This window comes from Strongylocentrotus purpuratus, unplaced genomic scaffold (assembly GCF_000002235.5).
Source record: "Strongylocentrotus purpuratus isolate Spur 01 unplaced genomic scaffold, Spur_5.0 spur5_scaffold_10, whole genome shotgun sequence".
NCBI lineage: Eukaryota > Metazoa > Echinodermata > Echinoidea > Camarodonta > Strongylocentrotidae > Strongylocentrotus > Strongylocentrotus purpuratus.
In genome coordinates, this window is record NW_022145595.1 from 17,977,461 (window position 1) to 17,993,463 (window position 16,003).

The 16,003-nt window shown below is 40.1% G+C and overlaps 1 protein-coding gene across 1 annotated transcript; it reads right to left on the reverse strand.

Annotated features, from left to right (window-relative positions):
• Positions 1-12,169: 12,169 nt before the first annotated feature.
• Positions 12,170-14,876, reverse strand: LOC105446633 (E3 ubiquitin-protein ligase Midline-1-like). The gene is made up of 2 exons (XM_030979128.1): positions 14,241-14,876; positions 12,170-12,700 (listed from the first exon to the last, which is right to left on the reverse strand). Exons 1-2 carry the CDS (start codon positions 14,874-14,876, stop codon positions 12,170-12,172), a joined length of 1,167 nt encoding a protein of 388 aa, XP_030834988.1.
• Positions 14,877-16,003: the final 1,127 nt, after the last annotated feature.

Consider the following 16,003-nt stretch of genomic DNA (forward strand, 5'->3'; position numbering starts at 1 on the left):
ATAATCTAATATATTGTTAGTTTATAGTCGTAGATAAAAACATAAATATATATTTTGATCCAGCCTACATACAGCCTACGTACACGGTCATCGTCAAAGAGTGGTTAGAATGAAGGTACAGACAAATCAAATCATTTAAACTAGAGTGTATATTCCGGGTTTAAATTTACTGTTTGGTGGCAGTGGCCACTAGATAATTTTGTCATACATTTGTTACCAGGAAATAGCTTCTTGCCATTAGCTTTTAATTTTAAAGAGAGCCAAAGGTGAAGAGAATTATTTAATTTCTTTCGAGACCAATTTTATGTCATTTCCTGTTGGTAACGGTAGCACCATCCGTAAATCTAAGGTATAGGGAAAAGAAAGACATTCAGATAGAAACAGCTTCTTATTACGAAACGGGACCAACATCCCGTTTCATAAGAAACCAATTATCATCGATGGTTACAGGGAGCCGAGAGATGGCGCTATTGAACTGCAAGAAAGGAACTCGCGGGAGTGACGTTGGCAGCATTCTACTAGGCTACTCGTTTAACAAGGTTTATGAATCATAACAAACCGCCATATTGCAATTATGTTCGTGGTTTTTCTTGAAGATTATTGCATGATTAATGAATGTTTGAATGAGGGATACTTCGGTAATTGTAAAGTAATAGCAACGTTTTTTTATCAGAGCATTCAAAAGGTGATGAAGAGGGTCCCCAACACTGGATTGACTGAAAGGGGGATAAGGAAAAAGAGGGCGATAAAATATCGCGGGGGGATCATTGGCATACAGTTCAGAACACTCTGTTGGGTCATGTGATCGAGATCATGATAGGATACAGGTCTCAGTTCTCGAGACGACAGAAGGTGTGTCCAGGGGCGTCTCCAAAGGGGGGTGTGGGTTGCGACACCCCCCCCCCCCCCACCCGTCAGGATATTGTCGGTAAAATTGCGCTGCCGTCGGGAAAAAAAGAGAAAAGGGGGAGTGAAAGAGAGAGGGAAAGGAAAGAAAAGAAAATGAAAAGAAAAGAAAGAAAGGAAAAGAAAGGGAAAAAAGGAAAAGAAAGGAAAGAAAAGAGAAGAAAGAAAGAGAAAAAAAGAAAAAGAGGGAGGAGAGGAAAGAAAGGAAAAGAAAAAAGACAGAAAAGGAAAAAAATAAGAAAAAAGAGAAAAAAGAAACAAAAGAAACGGGGGGTGAAAGAGAGGAGAGAGAGGGGAGGTAAGAGCCTGAGAGAGGAGGGGTTGGAATAAAAGAGAGAGGGAGCAATAAAGACACGGGTAAATATGTTGCTGTGTCGGATCAGCTGTGTCGGTATTCTTGCTCGATCCTCGTGTACTATATTAATGCAGAAGTTTGAAGTCGGTGAGATGTATATTGTCGGTCGGCCGACAAGTTATTTTCCGTACGAACTGTGACTTTTTATCGGTTGTGACGACTTCGAGAGTGACTACAACTACAATACTTGTATTTCCTCGAAGTTTCACTTTCCTATAATATCAGCTAAAGAAATCAGAGTTTTAACATTTTCGGGGAAGCTAAATTCAAACAAAGATTGAGAGTCAACAACGGTACGACGAATCGTCTTCCTTTCTCTAATAATTTAATGAAACGTCAAAAATTCCGCGCTTCGCGCGAGAGGGAGAACTGAATTCAGATAAGGATTGAGAGTCGAGAACAGTACACCCAATCTTCAGCTTTCTCTAATAATTTAAGGAAACGTCAAAGCTTTCGCGCTTAGCGCGAGAGGGAGAAACTGAATTAAGATAAATAGGGCTATAAATAAAAGTCGAAAACAGTGCAACGAAGCGTCTTCTTTCTATAATAATAATTAAATCAAACGTCTAAGCTTTTCGCGCTTCGCGCGGGAAGAGGGACACTAAATTCAGACATGGATTAAGAGTCGAAAACGGTACAACGAATAGTCTGCTTTCTCTAATAATTAAAGGAAACGTCGAAGCTTCCGCGCTTCGCGCTAAAGGGCGAAACCGAATTCAGACGATTGGGGTTTATTAAGAGTCGAAAACGATACAACGAATCGTCTTCTTTCTCCAATAATTTAATGAAACGTCATAACTTCCGCGCTTTGCGCGGGAGGGGGAGAACTGAATTCAGATAAGGATTTATAGTCGAGAACAGTACACCTAATCGTTTGCTTTTTCATAATTTAATGAAACGTCAAGGCTTCCGCGCTTCGCGCGGGAGGGAGAGAAACTGAATTCAGACAAGGATTAAAAGTCGAGAACGGTACAACAAATCGTCTTCTTTTTATAATAATTTAATGAATCGTCTAAGCTTCCGCGCATCACCCACACGGGCAAGCGCAAATACACGGGGGCGATGGGCGATTCGCCCCCGTGAGCTCCAAAATCGCCCCCGTCAGGTTGCTCACGGGGGCGATTGCAAAATTAAAAATCGCCCCCGTGGAATTATAAAATAAAGATTATCTTTTCTGATATAACTTTAACACAATATTGAGAATCAATTTTCAAACCTTAAACCAGTGAAATGGAACTAAGATGGCGGTGTGGACGCTGACGCCCAATATCTGCTGGAGCTGGAGACGATCGCGCAAGAACTGAAACATGGAAAAGTTTTTCGTTGTGAAAAGTGTGAATCCTCTTAAATCTGGTGATTCTAATATACCAGCAAATAATGTAACTCGACCAGTAAATCAATATTGAGAAGAAGAAGAAGACCACAGATGTTGCAGGAGCGGATGTATGCGTTTAAGGGGGTTTAAACCCCCCCCCCCCCCTCCACCCCCTTGGGCTGCCAAGTGAAAATGTGATGTGCATAGACATATGCTATCATGTGTCCAGACCTACACAGTATTAGTAGATGTCAGTAGATGCCAGGAAAACATCACTAACGGGCGTTCAAAATAGCACCAAAAAATCGCCTCGCCGCTTTGCGGCTCGTGGACGATGCTCCGCATGTTAGTAGATGCCAGGAAAAGATCACTTACGGGGGTTAAAAATAGCAACAACAAAAATTGCCTCGCCACTACGCGGCTCGTGGACGATGATCCACATGGTATTTGGGTTAAACCCCCCCCCCCCCCCTACCCTTAGAAAAAAAGCTAGATCCGCCCCTGTGTTTCGGAAGGATATGGTAAAGACTAAAAAGTAATGAAAGAATGTAAATAAGGTTGCTCCGAATAATGAGGAGGAAATTATGTGCAGAACGGGAAGAAATGGAAAGAATGTCATCAGGAAGATAAAAGTCAATAACAGCTATGTAACAAGTACATTTCTAAGAGGGAAAAAGCCGACTTAAATAAATGATAATGATAAAATACCAAGGAATGTAGGAGTTTTGCTCACTACCGCCCCTACCTAAAATAAGATCCTAGCTCCGCGCCTGCATAAGTTGACGAAATAATTCGTATATGTATGTCGTCGAGGAAAATGACCATTTGCGCATACGCAAGTACTATAGATAGTCCATAGGAAAAACAATTTAGCCTTCGGCCCCGAGTTTATAGGGTTAATTTTGTCGGTAATTGGGGGCTAGTTTTGTCGGTAATCGTTGGCCTCTACACCCCCCCCCCCCCCCTCCCACTGAAAAAGGTCTAGCGACGCCCCTGGGTGTGTCCGCATGAGCTCAGGATTGTTGAAGATATCAAGACATAGTGGCCACTTCAGGTTCTGTGAAGAGCTTGGAGCTTTAAAAAAGAGGTGCGCCTATCTTTGATCAAAAGTATTAATTCTCTGTTTAAGTGTCTATACACATGTGGTTACAATGTTAAAATCACACTTGATCATATCGTCTGCTCATATAATGCAGTTTGTACATCCTATGAATAGACATTGGTTTCCACAGAGAGCGCACGAAGCATGAACTGGCGGTATACGTACTCATCATTATTTTGTGTCTATAGAGGGCGATTTATTTACGCTTTCGGTGGTGGATATGATCATTATGATGGAGATCCACTTTTAATTATATTAGTAGTATCCTGGATTATAAAGCCAGACGTTTTATTTGCTTTCATTAATTTATTTGACAGATTAAAGAACGGTAATTATATTTGTTTTTTTACCCCTCTTCCTCCACTATTCTTCAGTTATTTCCTTCTATTTCTCCATTTTCTTCCTCTTTCTCTGTCAACAATTAAAAGACTCATCCAGTTCCAATCAACAAAACTGTGTACATACAAATAAATAATGAACATGCAATTATAGGCTCGATTTATAGCGTATACATACTTTTTATAACTATTTTCTAGTTATAAAACAAAAAGACAAAAGAGGAAGATACGAAATACGAGCTTTAAGACATTAAATAAATAAATACAAAACTGTGTACAAAAACAATATAAAAACAATATAACAACGCATATATATATATATATACAATTTTTTCATAATTTATGATAAACATAATCCTATCTTACCCCATTTTCTCTCTACCGTTATAAAATTCAGACGAAGATATTCCAATTCCACGTCACAAATCGATAGTCTGTATAGATTTAATTGAATTGAATCGAATTTAACTTGAATGAATTAAATTGAAATGAAGGGTTAATTATTGTTAAAAAGACAACCTGCCGAATTTACATGCAACATAAGCAAAGTGAAATTACTTATTATAACAGAACTGCAGTAAACATTTACATAATGTATCATAATTGTCAACAACAAAAACTTCCGACTGTTAAATTGTTATTAATACATCGTTCTTCTCTACTTCATAGCAAACTAATATGTCATACCAGTGGCATACGCAGGATTTTTTCAAGGGGAGGGTTTCAAATCGGGCCCAAAATTTCGCAACGACTCAGCAAGCCGCTGAATAAGCGGGGGGGGGGGGGGGGGGGGGGGGGGGGTAAGCGTACCCTTTTTTTTTTAAGAGTCCCAAAAAAATCGCAACGCCTCAGCCAGCCGCTGAATAAGCGGGGGGGGGGGGGGGAGGGGGTAAGAGGACACTTTTTTTTTTTTGTCTCGAAGTTTGAAAATTTGACATTTTGTCCAGGTGCGGTTACCTTTTCCAAAATAACATACAAAAAAACATACACACAAAAAAAACTCGAGGGGGGGGGGGTTAACCCCAAAACCACCCCTCTGCGTACGCACCTGTGTCATACTATCGGTCTCTAGAACATTCATTTTATTAGCTTTGCAGACAGGGTGCAAAGTTGATTTTGGGGGGGATTTTTTTTTTTGGATTTTCTTTTATTTATTTTTTATTGATTTGATGTATTAGTCAAATTCAATATAACATACTTACGAAGAGTAAAATGATATTATAAAATAAAAACAAAATACTACTTCCAATAACTTTTCAGGATGACCTGTGAAAAGCTTATTTAAATTGGGGTTCCATTTACAAACAATCAGCATTTATTTTTTCTTCATTTAAAGATACAAAATATTCACAATATAAATCACAAAATATAGGCACAAACAAAATATTGTGTAATACTTTGAGAATAACAACATGAGGTAAATTACACTAAAAGAAACTAATCAATGTGCTTATCAATTTTGAATTTATACATTATGATATCATCACTGACTTTCTGTAAATAATCTAAGAGATACGATTACACATTGCAAGAAGTAGTCGGGTCATATCTGATGGACTTTTGTTTACTCTGAACCAGCCAGTGCTTTGCACTTCGACGGTCGATTTCCTGGAGCCATTAGGGGAATATATGTCTGCTTTGCTTCGCGTCGATATACATAACTATTATAAAACAAAGAAAAAAAGAGGAAGATACGAAATACGAAATTTGAGACATTAAATATGTTAAGGTACTTTACAAAACTGTGTACAAAAGCAGTTTAGAAACCATGCATACTGTATCGAAATAGTTTCGCCATTTTACCCATAAGACTTGACTTTCTTTCTTGACCAACAACACAAGGTAACTGCATTTTCCATTGAAATGCTGTTATCAGAAAGCCCCCCCCCCCCCCTTAAATACAAAACAAAACAAAAAACTTTTTTTTTGTCGTTGTTAAAGAACAATAGAAAGAAACTTGTCCCCACCTAGTTTGTCTATGCATACAAGGAATTTCTTCGATGTAATCTTAATTTAAAAACATATTAACTGGTAAATTATTTTTGTAAACGATAGGAAAATATTAAAATAATTTTTTCTCCAGATTCATCCCTGGGTTTGCCATGCATGTCTACTAGCATGACCAGATGTAGGTCTAATATCCTCATAATTTCTACAATTTATCATAATTTATGATAAACATAATCCTATATTACCCCCATTTTCTTTCTACCGTTATAAAATGCAGAAGAAGATATTCAAAATTCCACGTCACAAACCGATAGTCTGTACAGATTTAATTGAATTGAATTTAACTAGATTCAAATAAATTGAATTGAAGGGGTAATTATTATGAAAAATACAACTGCATAATTAACATGAAATACATTCAAAGTGAAATGACTAGTAATAACAGAACTGTAGTAAACGTTTTCATAATGTATCTGTCACGTGAGTGACTTTTTAAAAATGATTTACACTGCTACCTCATCAGAAAACCACACCAGAAAACAATTGTAATAGGTATAATGAAGGTTTAATATTCAGCCTACAAATCTTGGCGTCAAAAATCAACAGAACATAAACAATTTAATAGAACATAATTTTATAACAGGGCAGCTTCCACCTCGTGAGTCCCTCCTGGTCTTGCTAGCTTGGCCAGTCTCTAGACTGCGTAGATATCCCCGTCGACTTGACAGCTTATCTCGCCCCAACGTGAAAGTCTCTCTGAAGAAAATGTTTCTGCTACTAAATAAATCTACCTCGTGCATTAAACGTCTGCACAGGAGCACTGACTTGAAGGATTCTGCCCATTATTCCAAAGCAACTTCCCTTAAAGGTGAAATTCAAAGAAAATCACAAATATGTCAACTAATGTATCACTAGAAACTGGTAAGCTAACAGATGGCCATCGTACAAGTTTTAGGTCAACTACATATAGGGTGATTTATAAAATACAAATAAAACCACCTCTATAGCAGATGGCATATACGAGAGATTCGCTGGAAAAATGTTAATGTTTTAATGACGTCACTATATGGACCACTACTGCCCAAGCAGACGACATCCCATAAAGAATGAACATAATTGCGAAGCTATTATTTGTCAAATTATAATGAGTTTAGGGTATATAAATGTAATGGAATGTCAAACCATTCAAAAGGGGATATGACCCGATTCCGATAACTAAAATATTTTGCTTGTGAATACACAGTATAGGGGTTAACTAACAATCAAAGAAACCAGAGTTTCAAATTGAAAAAACCCCGGAATGATATTACAGACGGTATTTGTTCCCTCTTGAAACGCCGAACATACCCCGTTGTGTGCAGCTGAATATTCAATGGCGTCTTATTTTGGTTACAAGCGACAGATTCCTTTATTTTTGTATCGCTGCATTTGTCATCAAAATAAAAACATGCGCGGGGTTTAGAGTGAGGCAATAGATTATACATTTAGCCTGACGGTAGTGAAGTAATACCCCATTCACAGTGGTTTTGAAATTTGTAGCGGCGTTGTAGCGGAGCGGCGACACCGCCATAACACCGCTACAAATGCATTCACAGTAGAAAAGTTATCCCGCTGCAGCAGCGGGATAAATATCATGTACCCATTCACGCTGCAGCGGGTGATTTTTATTACCTCCGTAACAAACACGTGTATGCATGGCTCATGACCCGCGAGTGACCCCGATATGACCGGAAATACTTCAGCGCGGGGTTTTCGATTGCTTGAAATTGCGCGCGCTAGCTGTACTTTACACACTCTTCCTCATGTAGCTAGCATTTTTATTGCTTCCAGTCAGAATATTTTAATTTTTGAAGTGTGAAATATTTTTATTTGGATAATTATAATATCTACATAATAATAAAATCAATTTGAATCCACTGGTTACTTTATTTCTATTTCACTTTATGTTCCCCATTGCTGGAGAAAAGAGGTCAGTGATAGGTAAGTAAACAAATCACACGTGTTTGTCGCGGTGTTATAGCGGAGAGCCTTCACACTGAGTAAACACCGCGACAGCAGCGGGACTGTCCCGCTGCTGTAGCTAGGCGAACCTAGCGATAGTTTGTCGCGGCGTTATCGCGAGGCGGTGTTATCCCGCGATAGTTTATAACGGGTCCGAGCCTTCACACTGAAGACAACACCGCGACAGCAGCGGGACAGTCCCGCTGCTGTCGCGGTGTTTGAGGCCACTGTGAATGGGGTATAAGAGAAAGAACTCAAGAGAAGATGAAAACACAGGCACTGAAAATGTGTGAGATGTCATGGGACATCGTCTGCTTGTGCAAATCGTGTCCATACTGTGATCTCACACATCTCAGCAGCGTTCGGAGAGCTCTTCAGGTGCTATGCCGGGGCTGTATTTAAGCGATTTATAATTTATAATAATCATTACTTCGAATATTTCCAAGCATTGCATTTTGATAACCTTGTCGAATAAAAGTTTCAACTTTGCAATAATGAAATTAAGTTAGTTTTTTAAAATCAATGAATATCTACTTTAACATTCAAAACCTCCTATGTATGCAAGCTATTACTATTATATTTCCATTCAATAGCCAACCCCAAAGCATGCATATCAAAAACCCCATATACTGTGTGTCTTAAATGCAAATGTATGCAATAATGCATCCTACGCTTGGCTACCTCTATCTGACCTTTGAGTAGGACATTTCCCTTCTCGCCTGGAAAAAATTCCTTTCATGACAATATCATAATATTCATTGGTGTCGATCTTGGGGGGATGGGGGATATATCCCCCCCCCCCCCAATATGTCAGGTGGGGGGATGGCCTGTACAATCATCCCCCCCCAATAATTCACCATCAAAACAAAAAAGAGAGAGAAAAATTAATGATGAGAGCCTGATGAGAGTAGTTCATGGTTATTACTCGCAAGATGACCATCAATATACACATTTTGCTATCTCATTTTCATAATACATACATATATACGAAATAAATTAGACAACCGTATATGGGGGTAAACTGAATTCAGACAAGGACACGATACAACGAATCGTCTTCTTTCTCTAATGATTTAATGAAACGTCAAAGCTTCCGCGCTTCGCGCGAGATGGGCGAAAATGAATTCAGAAAAGGATTAAGAGTAATAATTTATTGAAATGCAAAGCTTCCGCGCGGGGAAACTGAATTCAGACAAGGACACGATACAACGAATCGTCTTCTTTCTCTAATAATTTAATGAAACGTCAAAGCTTCCGCGCTTCGCGCGAGATGGGCGAAAATATAGACAAGGATTAAGAGTAATAATTTATTGAACCGTCAAAGCTCCCGCGCTTCGCGCGGGAGGGCGGGGGGGGGGGGAATTGCACTCAGACAAGGACACGATACAACGAATGGTCTTCTTTCTCTAATAATTTAATGAAACGTGAAAGCTTCCGCGCTTTGCGCGAGATGGGCGAAAATGAATTCATACAAGGATTAAGAGTAATAATTATTTGAAACGTCAAAGCTTAACCCTCTTCGCGCGGGAAGGGGGGGGGAATGAATTCAGAGTCGAGAACGGTACAACGGATCGTCTTCTTTCCCTAATAATTTAATGAAACGTCAAAGCTTCCGCGCTTCGCGCAGGAGGGGTGGGGAAACTGAATTCAGACAAGGATTAAGAGTCAAGAATGGTACATCGAATCGTCTTCTTTCTTTAATAATCTAATGAAACGTCAGAGTTTCAGACAAGGACACGATACAACGAATCGTCTTCTTTCTCTAATAATTTAATGAAACGTGAAAGCTTCCTCGCTTCGCGCGAGATGGGCGAAAATAGAGACAAGGATTAAGAGTAATAATTCATTGAACCGTCAAAGCTTCCGCGCTTCGCGCGGGAGGGCGGGGGGGGGGGAATTGCACTCAGACAAGGACACGATACAACGAATGGTCTTCTTTCTCTAATAATTTAATGAAACGTGAAAGCTTCCGCGCTTTGCGCGAGATGGGCGAAAATGAATTCATACAAGGATTAAGAGTAATAATTATTTGAAACGTCAAAGCTTAACCCTCTTCGCGCGGGAAGGGAGGAATGAATTCAGAGTCGAGAACGGTACAACGGATCGTTTTCTTTCCCTAATAATTTAATGAAACGTCAAAGCTTCCGCGCTTCGCGCAGGAGGGGTGGGGAAACTGAATTCAGACAAGGATTAAGAGTCGAGAATGGTACATCGAATCGTCTTCTTCCTTTAATAATCTAATTAAACGTCAGAGCTTCCGCGCTACGCGCGGAGGAAGGGGAACTTGATTCAAACAAGGATTAAGAGTCGAGAACGTTCCAACGAATCGTCTTCTTTCTTTAATAATTTAATGAAGCGTCGAAGCTTCCGCTCTTCGCGGGGGAATGGGGAAACTCCTCCCTCCCTGCACCCAACCCCCTAGGGAGCGCGCTTCGCGTGCTCACTACCTCCCCCCCCCCCCCCCCCCCCCCTAAAATGAAACCCTGGCTACGCGCTTGGGGATAGGGTGCAACCTGCCACACGCGTCTACCTCTTGGTTGCTTTGATCCATTGCCGAAAATATTTTGGCACCTATCATCCCCCCAACCACGGATACAAATCGACACCCTTGATAATATTATTACATTACTAAGCACGTTTAGTCAAGAAACAAATTGTACGCCTGTTAAAAGAGGCCTACTTTTTGTTAATACATCGTTCTTCTCTACATTATAGCAAACTAATCTGTCATTTTATCAGTCCCAGAACATTAAATTTAATGGCTTTTCAAACAGGGTGCAACGTGAATATGAAGGAATCTTTCATGGAATATAAAACCATGGACCAGGAAGATTTTTTTCTATTGATTTCATGTATTAGTCAAGTTCAATGTAACATACATACCAAGAGTCAAATGATATTATAAAATGAAAGCAAAATAATACTACCAATAATTTTTCAGGATGAAATGTGACAGCTAAAAAGCTTTTTTACAATGAGGTTCCATTTACAAAGTGAGCATCAAATATTTCGTCATCTAAAGATACAAAATAATCACAATATAATTCAAAAAATATAAGCACAAACAAAATAATTTGTTTAATACTTTGAGAATAACAACATGAGGAAAATAACAATAACAAGAGGATAATCAATTCTTATCAATTTTGAATGTACACATTATGATATCATATCACTGACTTTCAGTAAATATCTAAGAGATACGCTTACACAATGCAAGAAGTAAATGTATATTTAACGTATTGCATTTACATATTATTTCGAGAGAGCGAAGTTACCAGGAAGTTATCATTCTACAGTATAATGGCAACTGTATTCAGGCAATTACAATCTATCTAGAGAAAAGGCATTTTCTCATTTGGTTATTTATCACATAATAAACAACATAACATGAAAAATAGGCCCATTATTAGAGTATATTAGGAGCAGAGAGGTATACACAATACAAATACCGGTGAACAGAGCGTGAGATACAGATGATTACATTGATACTTTGATAAAATACAACTTCTTGTCACAAGCAAATGTGAGCATGTCCGGAGAGAGGGAAACCAAGTTACACCAATTATTTCCTAGCGTCAGATTAAGTACATTGAACTGAAATCTCTCCTTCAGGTTCAGACCATCAAGGTCATAGAGCCTGATCACCACGTGACCATTCTTTTTATCATAACTCGCTACATACACCCTGTCCTGCTCATCCACGGCAGCATACAGGGAGACCATGGATAGAGCTTGTAGAGACTTACCAGCATTCCCATCCCTGTCATAGACAATAACCACGCCTGGAATGCCGAAACTGCTCGTGACGATCAAACCCGACCTGGTGGCAGATACCTGGATCGTAATGTAGTGTTTTGTTGGAACAGTGTGCTTGAGAGTGGTTCCAGACGGGTCATAGATAAAGATTTTCTGCTCATTGCAAGCCGCGATGAGGATTTCATCAAACGAACTTTTGTTTACTCTGAACCAGCCAAAGCTGTTCATGTGGACGGTTGATTTCCCGGAGCCATTGGGAGAATATTTGTCTACTTTGCTAAACGTCGATAAGCACAATGACCTGTCATGTTGAAACACAAGATCATAATACGCAATGTTACTTGGTATGTTTGCATACTGTTCCTGTTTACCAGCTGAATCAATGATATCTATACCATTTTCGCCAAAATATCCGATAGCCACACTATTATCAGAGTACGGGGTCATACCTCGCATCTCTCCCGTAGATCTACACATTGAATGACTTGAACCTCGGGATCTGATTCTGAGATGCTCCCGAGGTCAAGACGAGAATCATCTGCAGGATTGAACCTCTTCTCGTGTGCTTTCTTTGTAATGGCTGCCGCAGAAGTGTGATCAGTAGCCTCCTTCAGCATGGCATCCAGCTCCTCACAGAGCAAGGTATGAGCAGACAGACTGTCTGTCTCAAGACGACCCAGTCTGTCATTAGCTACCAGTGTTATTGAACTACAGATACTCTTGATCCTCTGTCGATCCTTGGATTTCAAGACGTTGAGGTCGTCCTCGAAACTGTGCTTTACTGAATTGAGTTGCTCGATGAGATTTCGATGATTTTCTTCAAGCTCTTTAGCCTTGATGCTGTAGGCTTGACTGACATCGTCCAGTAGTTTCTGCACGGCAGTGTATACTTCATGGCGTTGTACTTCCACATTCTGAATGTTCTTCTCCAGTTCTGTCTTCTTAGCGGCACAACGCTGAACAAGGTCATTCACCTAATCAAAACAAATAAATAATAGAGAAGTGAAAAGAACATTCTGTAGAATGAGATGTATGCCAATCAGGCGCGGACCCAGGATTTCTTTGGGGTGGGGGCCCAAATTTGAAATCAATTTGAAATTTAGTGTGCTGAAATTTGAAAATCGTGCCGGCCAATATTTCGCTCAGTTTGGCCTTCAAACATTTGAAAAATCGCACCCCCTCCCCCTCGAACGCCGGGGGGGGGGGGCCTATCTCCAAAAAAAGAGGTAAAATTAACGTTTTTTCCCAGGACCTTAGAACCTCAGGGGTTTTATACATCATATTATCGTCGGATGAGCATAATTTTATACCTTATTTGTGACACTGGCAGGTCACGAAATGGCGTGGGGTCCAGGGGGTGGAGCCCCCAGAGGCCCGGGGTTTTGGGCAATAAATAACGGTTAGATGAGCATATTTTTATACCTTATTTGTGACGATGGCAGGACATAATTTGGCGTTGGGTCTAGGGGGCGGAGCCCCCAGAAGATCAGGGATTTTATACATTAAATTATCGTCAGATGAGCATAATTTTATACCTTATTTGTGACACTGGAGGGTCACGAATTGGTGTGGGGTCCAGGGGGCGGAGCCCCCGGAAGTCCAGAGGTTTTAGGCTATAAATAACGGTTAGGTGAGCATATTTTTATACCTTATTTGTGACATTGGCAGGTCAGGAATTGGCGTGGGGTCCAAGGGGCGGAGCACCCGGAAGTTCAGGGATTTTGGGCAATAAATAATCGTCGGATGAGCATAATTTTATACCTTATTTGTGACACTGGCAGGTCACTAATTGGTGGTGGGTCCAGGGGCGGAGACCCCGGAAGCTCAGGGATTTTGGGCAATAAATTACTGTCAGATGAGCATGATTTTATACCACTGGCAGGTCACGAATTGGCAAGGGAGGCGGAAAAAACAAATCCTTCCTTGTTTGTTAAGATATTTGGCATTGTGAGGGGGCGAAACGATTGGGCTCCGACCCCCCATACATGGGATAAAATGCCCCTGATTCTTCCTGCCTGTTGGAAACAGGCTTTCTACAGTATAAAGACAGGACTGCACTTTCTATATTTTGTAGAGCAGGGTAGCGACCAATAACTGAGTAAATTTAGTTTTTTTTTAATTATTAAATTCCGCATTTAAGATGACTAATCTGCTGATAGGGCTTTGCTGCAAAATATTTATTGTCAAAGGGGAGGATCTACTTTTGCCCCGACCCTTTGATTGATAGAAGTATCTACTCCCATGCTTGCAGTGCCTATATTGTAGAAGGGGGTTTACAAACATAATAAACATTAGGTCTATTGGTATTCGAGGGAGCGTAATGACCGTGTGGGGAAATGTTGATTTTAGGATGCTTATTGCAATGCAAAGGATTAATACTTAATTTTCCTTTTTCTACCTTGCGAGGCCACCCCCCCCCCCCCCCCCCCCTCCACTTGAATTACTCCATGAGCCCCGTCTGTCCCTAACCCTTCCCGCTTCCGGTGCCAACGGTTATAATGAAAACACGATTACCTTAAGCCGTAACTGCTGCTCAAAGTCGGCCTGATTCTTGATGTTGTGATTTTGATGACCGACGATCACGCACTTGAAACAGACGTGGACTTTACAATCCTCACAAAACATATCTTTGTTCTCTTGTTTGTGGGTGTAGCACTTCTCGGATAGATGACTAATGCTGACCTTCCCGTTGATGATATCCTGTACGGATACAATCTCATGGGCCTCAAACATCACAGACAAATTCTGATCACTCGTCAGACACTGCTCACACAAGTAGCTGTTGCAGGTTTTGCAGAATGACACAGCATCTTCTTGACGTTTGCAAGCAGTGCATTTTGGACGCATCTCAAGGACAGCATTCATCCCTCCACTCTTGGCGTGGTAATCGTCTACCAGTGCGTTGACAGTCACATTGGTGAGGAAATCTTTGACACGGTTCGCAGACAACTTGGTGACCTCCCTGCAGAGAGGACAGGTCATGTGATCGAGATCCTGATGGGACAGGTCATAGATCTCGAGACATTTCCGACAGAAGGTGTGTCCGCATGAAGTTAGGATGGTTGCCTCGTCGAAGATATCAAGACATAGCGGACACGTCAGGTTCTGTAAAGAGCTTGGAGCTTTATCGTCTTCAGTCTTCTCAGCCATTGGTACAAATATCAGCTTTTCGGCAAATGTACAAATGTCCAACAATCAGTTCATGCAAGCTTAAACAATATTCATTGACGTATATGTACCAATATCCTGAGTCTAAGTTTTCACGTTGAATAATAATATGCGTCGAAAGAGGTGCGCCTATCTATGATCAAAAGTATTAATTCTCTATCCAAGTGTGTATATAAATAAGGTTACAATGGTAAAATCACACTTGAGTAGATCGTCTGTTCATATAATGTAGTTTGTGCATCCTATAAATAGCAGTGGGTTTTCCCACAGATAGCGCACAGGATATAACCACCTTTGAACTCAATGGCGGTATATTTGTATTCATAATTTTGGGCTATAGAGGGCGACTTCTTTAGGCATTCAGTGGCAAATATGATTATCATGCTAGAAGTGCTGGATAATAAAGCCAGACATTTTATCTGCTTTCATTACTATCATTGGTAGGGGAAAGGACGGTAACTACACATGCTTTCCACCCCCTTCTTTCTTCACTATTCTTCCTTTATCTCCTATCATTTCTCTCTTTCTCTTTCTCTGTCAGTCAACAATTTTTATTCTTGTGATTGGATTTCTTCGAGGCTATGATTTTTCTGTCAATGTATAATTTGCCTGAAAAAAATATTTCACCGTTTTCTCTCATGATTTAGACTGTCTTATAACCATGATAATGTGAATCATTTCAGTCTCAAGAGCTGATAATGTGACAAATCACATCAAATTGAATATGTCACTATCATAGCCATACTGCATATAGAATGTGATTTATTTGAAATAATCATGCTTGGACCCTACAACACGGGTCCATGAAATAAAGAAATGATTTTCTCTCATGATCACAATTCTCTCTGATATAAGCTTCAATTTTTTTATTTTTTTTTCTCTCTCTCTTTCTCTCTCTCTCTCTCTCTCTCTTTCTCTTTCTCTCATTCTCTCTCTCTCTCTCTCTCTCACAAAAACATGCACAAACGCACATACTTTATCTCTTTCTCATTCTCTCCCCTCTCTCTCTCCCTCTCTCTCTCTCTCTCTCTCTCTCTCCTCTCTCTCTCTCTCTCTCTCCCTATAAACAGCTGAATATTACCGTTGTCTGTGATAATTTATGAGCAATA

Coding starts and splice junctions, on each gene's coding strand:
- LOC105446633 (XM_030979128.1), bottom strand. CDS start 14,876: ATGGCTGAGAAGACTGAAGACGATAAAGCTCCAAGCTCTTTACAGAAC. Junction 12,701..14,240: donor AGCAGCAGTTACGGCTTAAG/GTAATCGTGTTT, acceptor TGTTTTGATTAG/GTGAATGACCTTGTTCAGCG.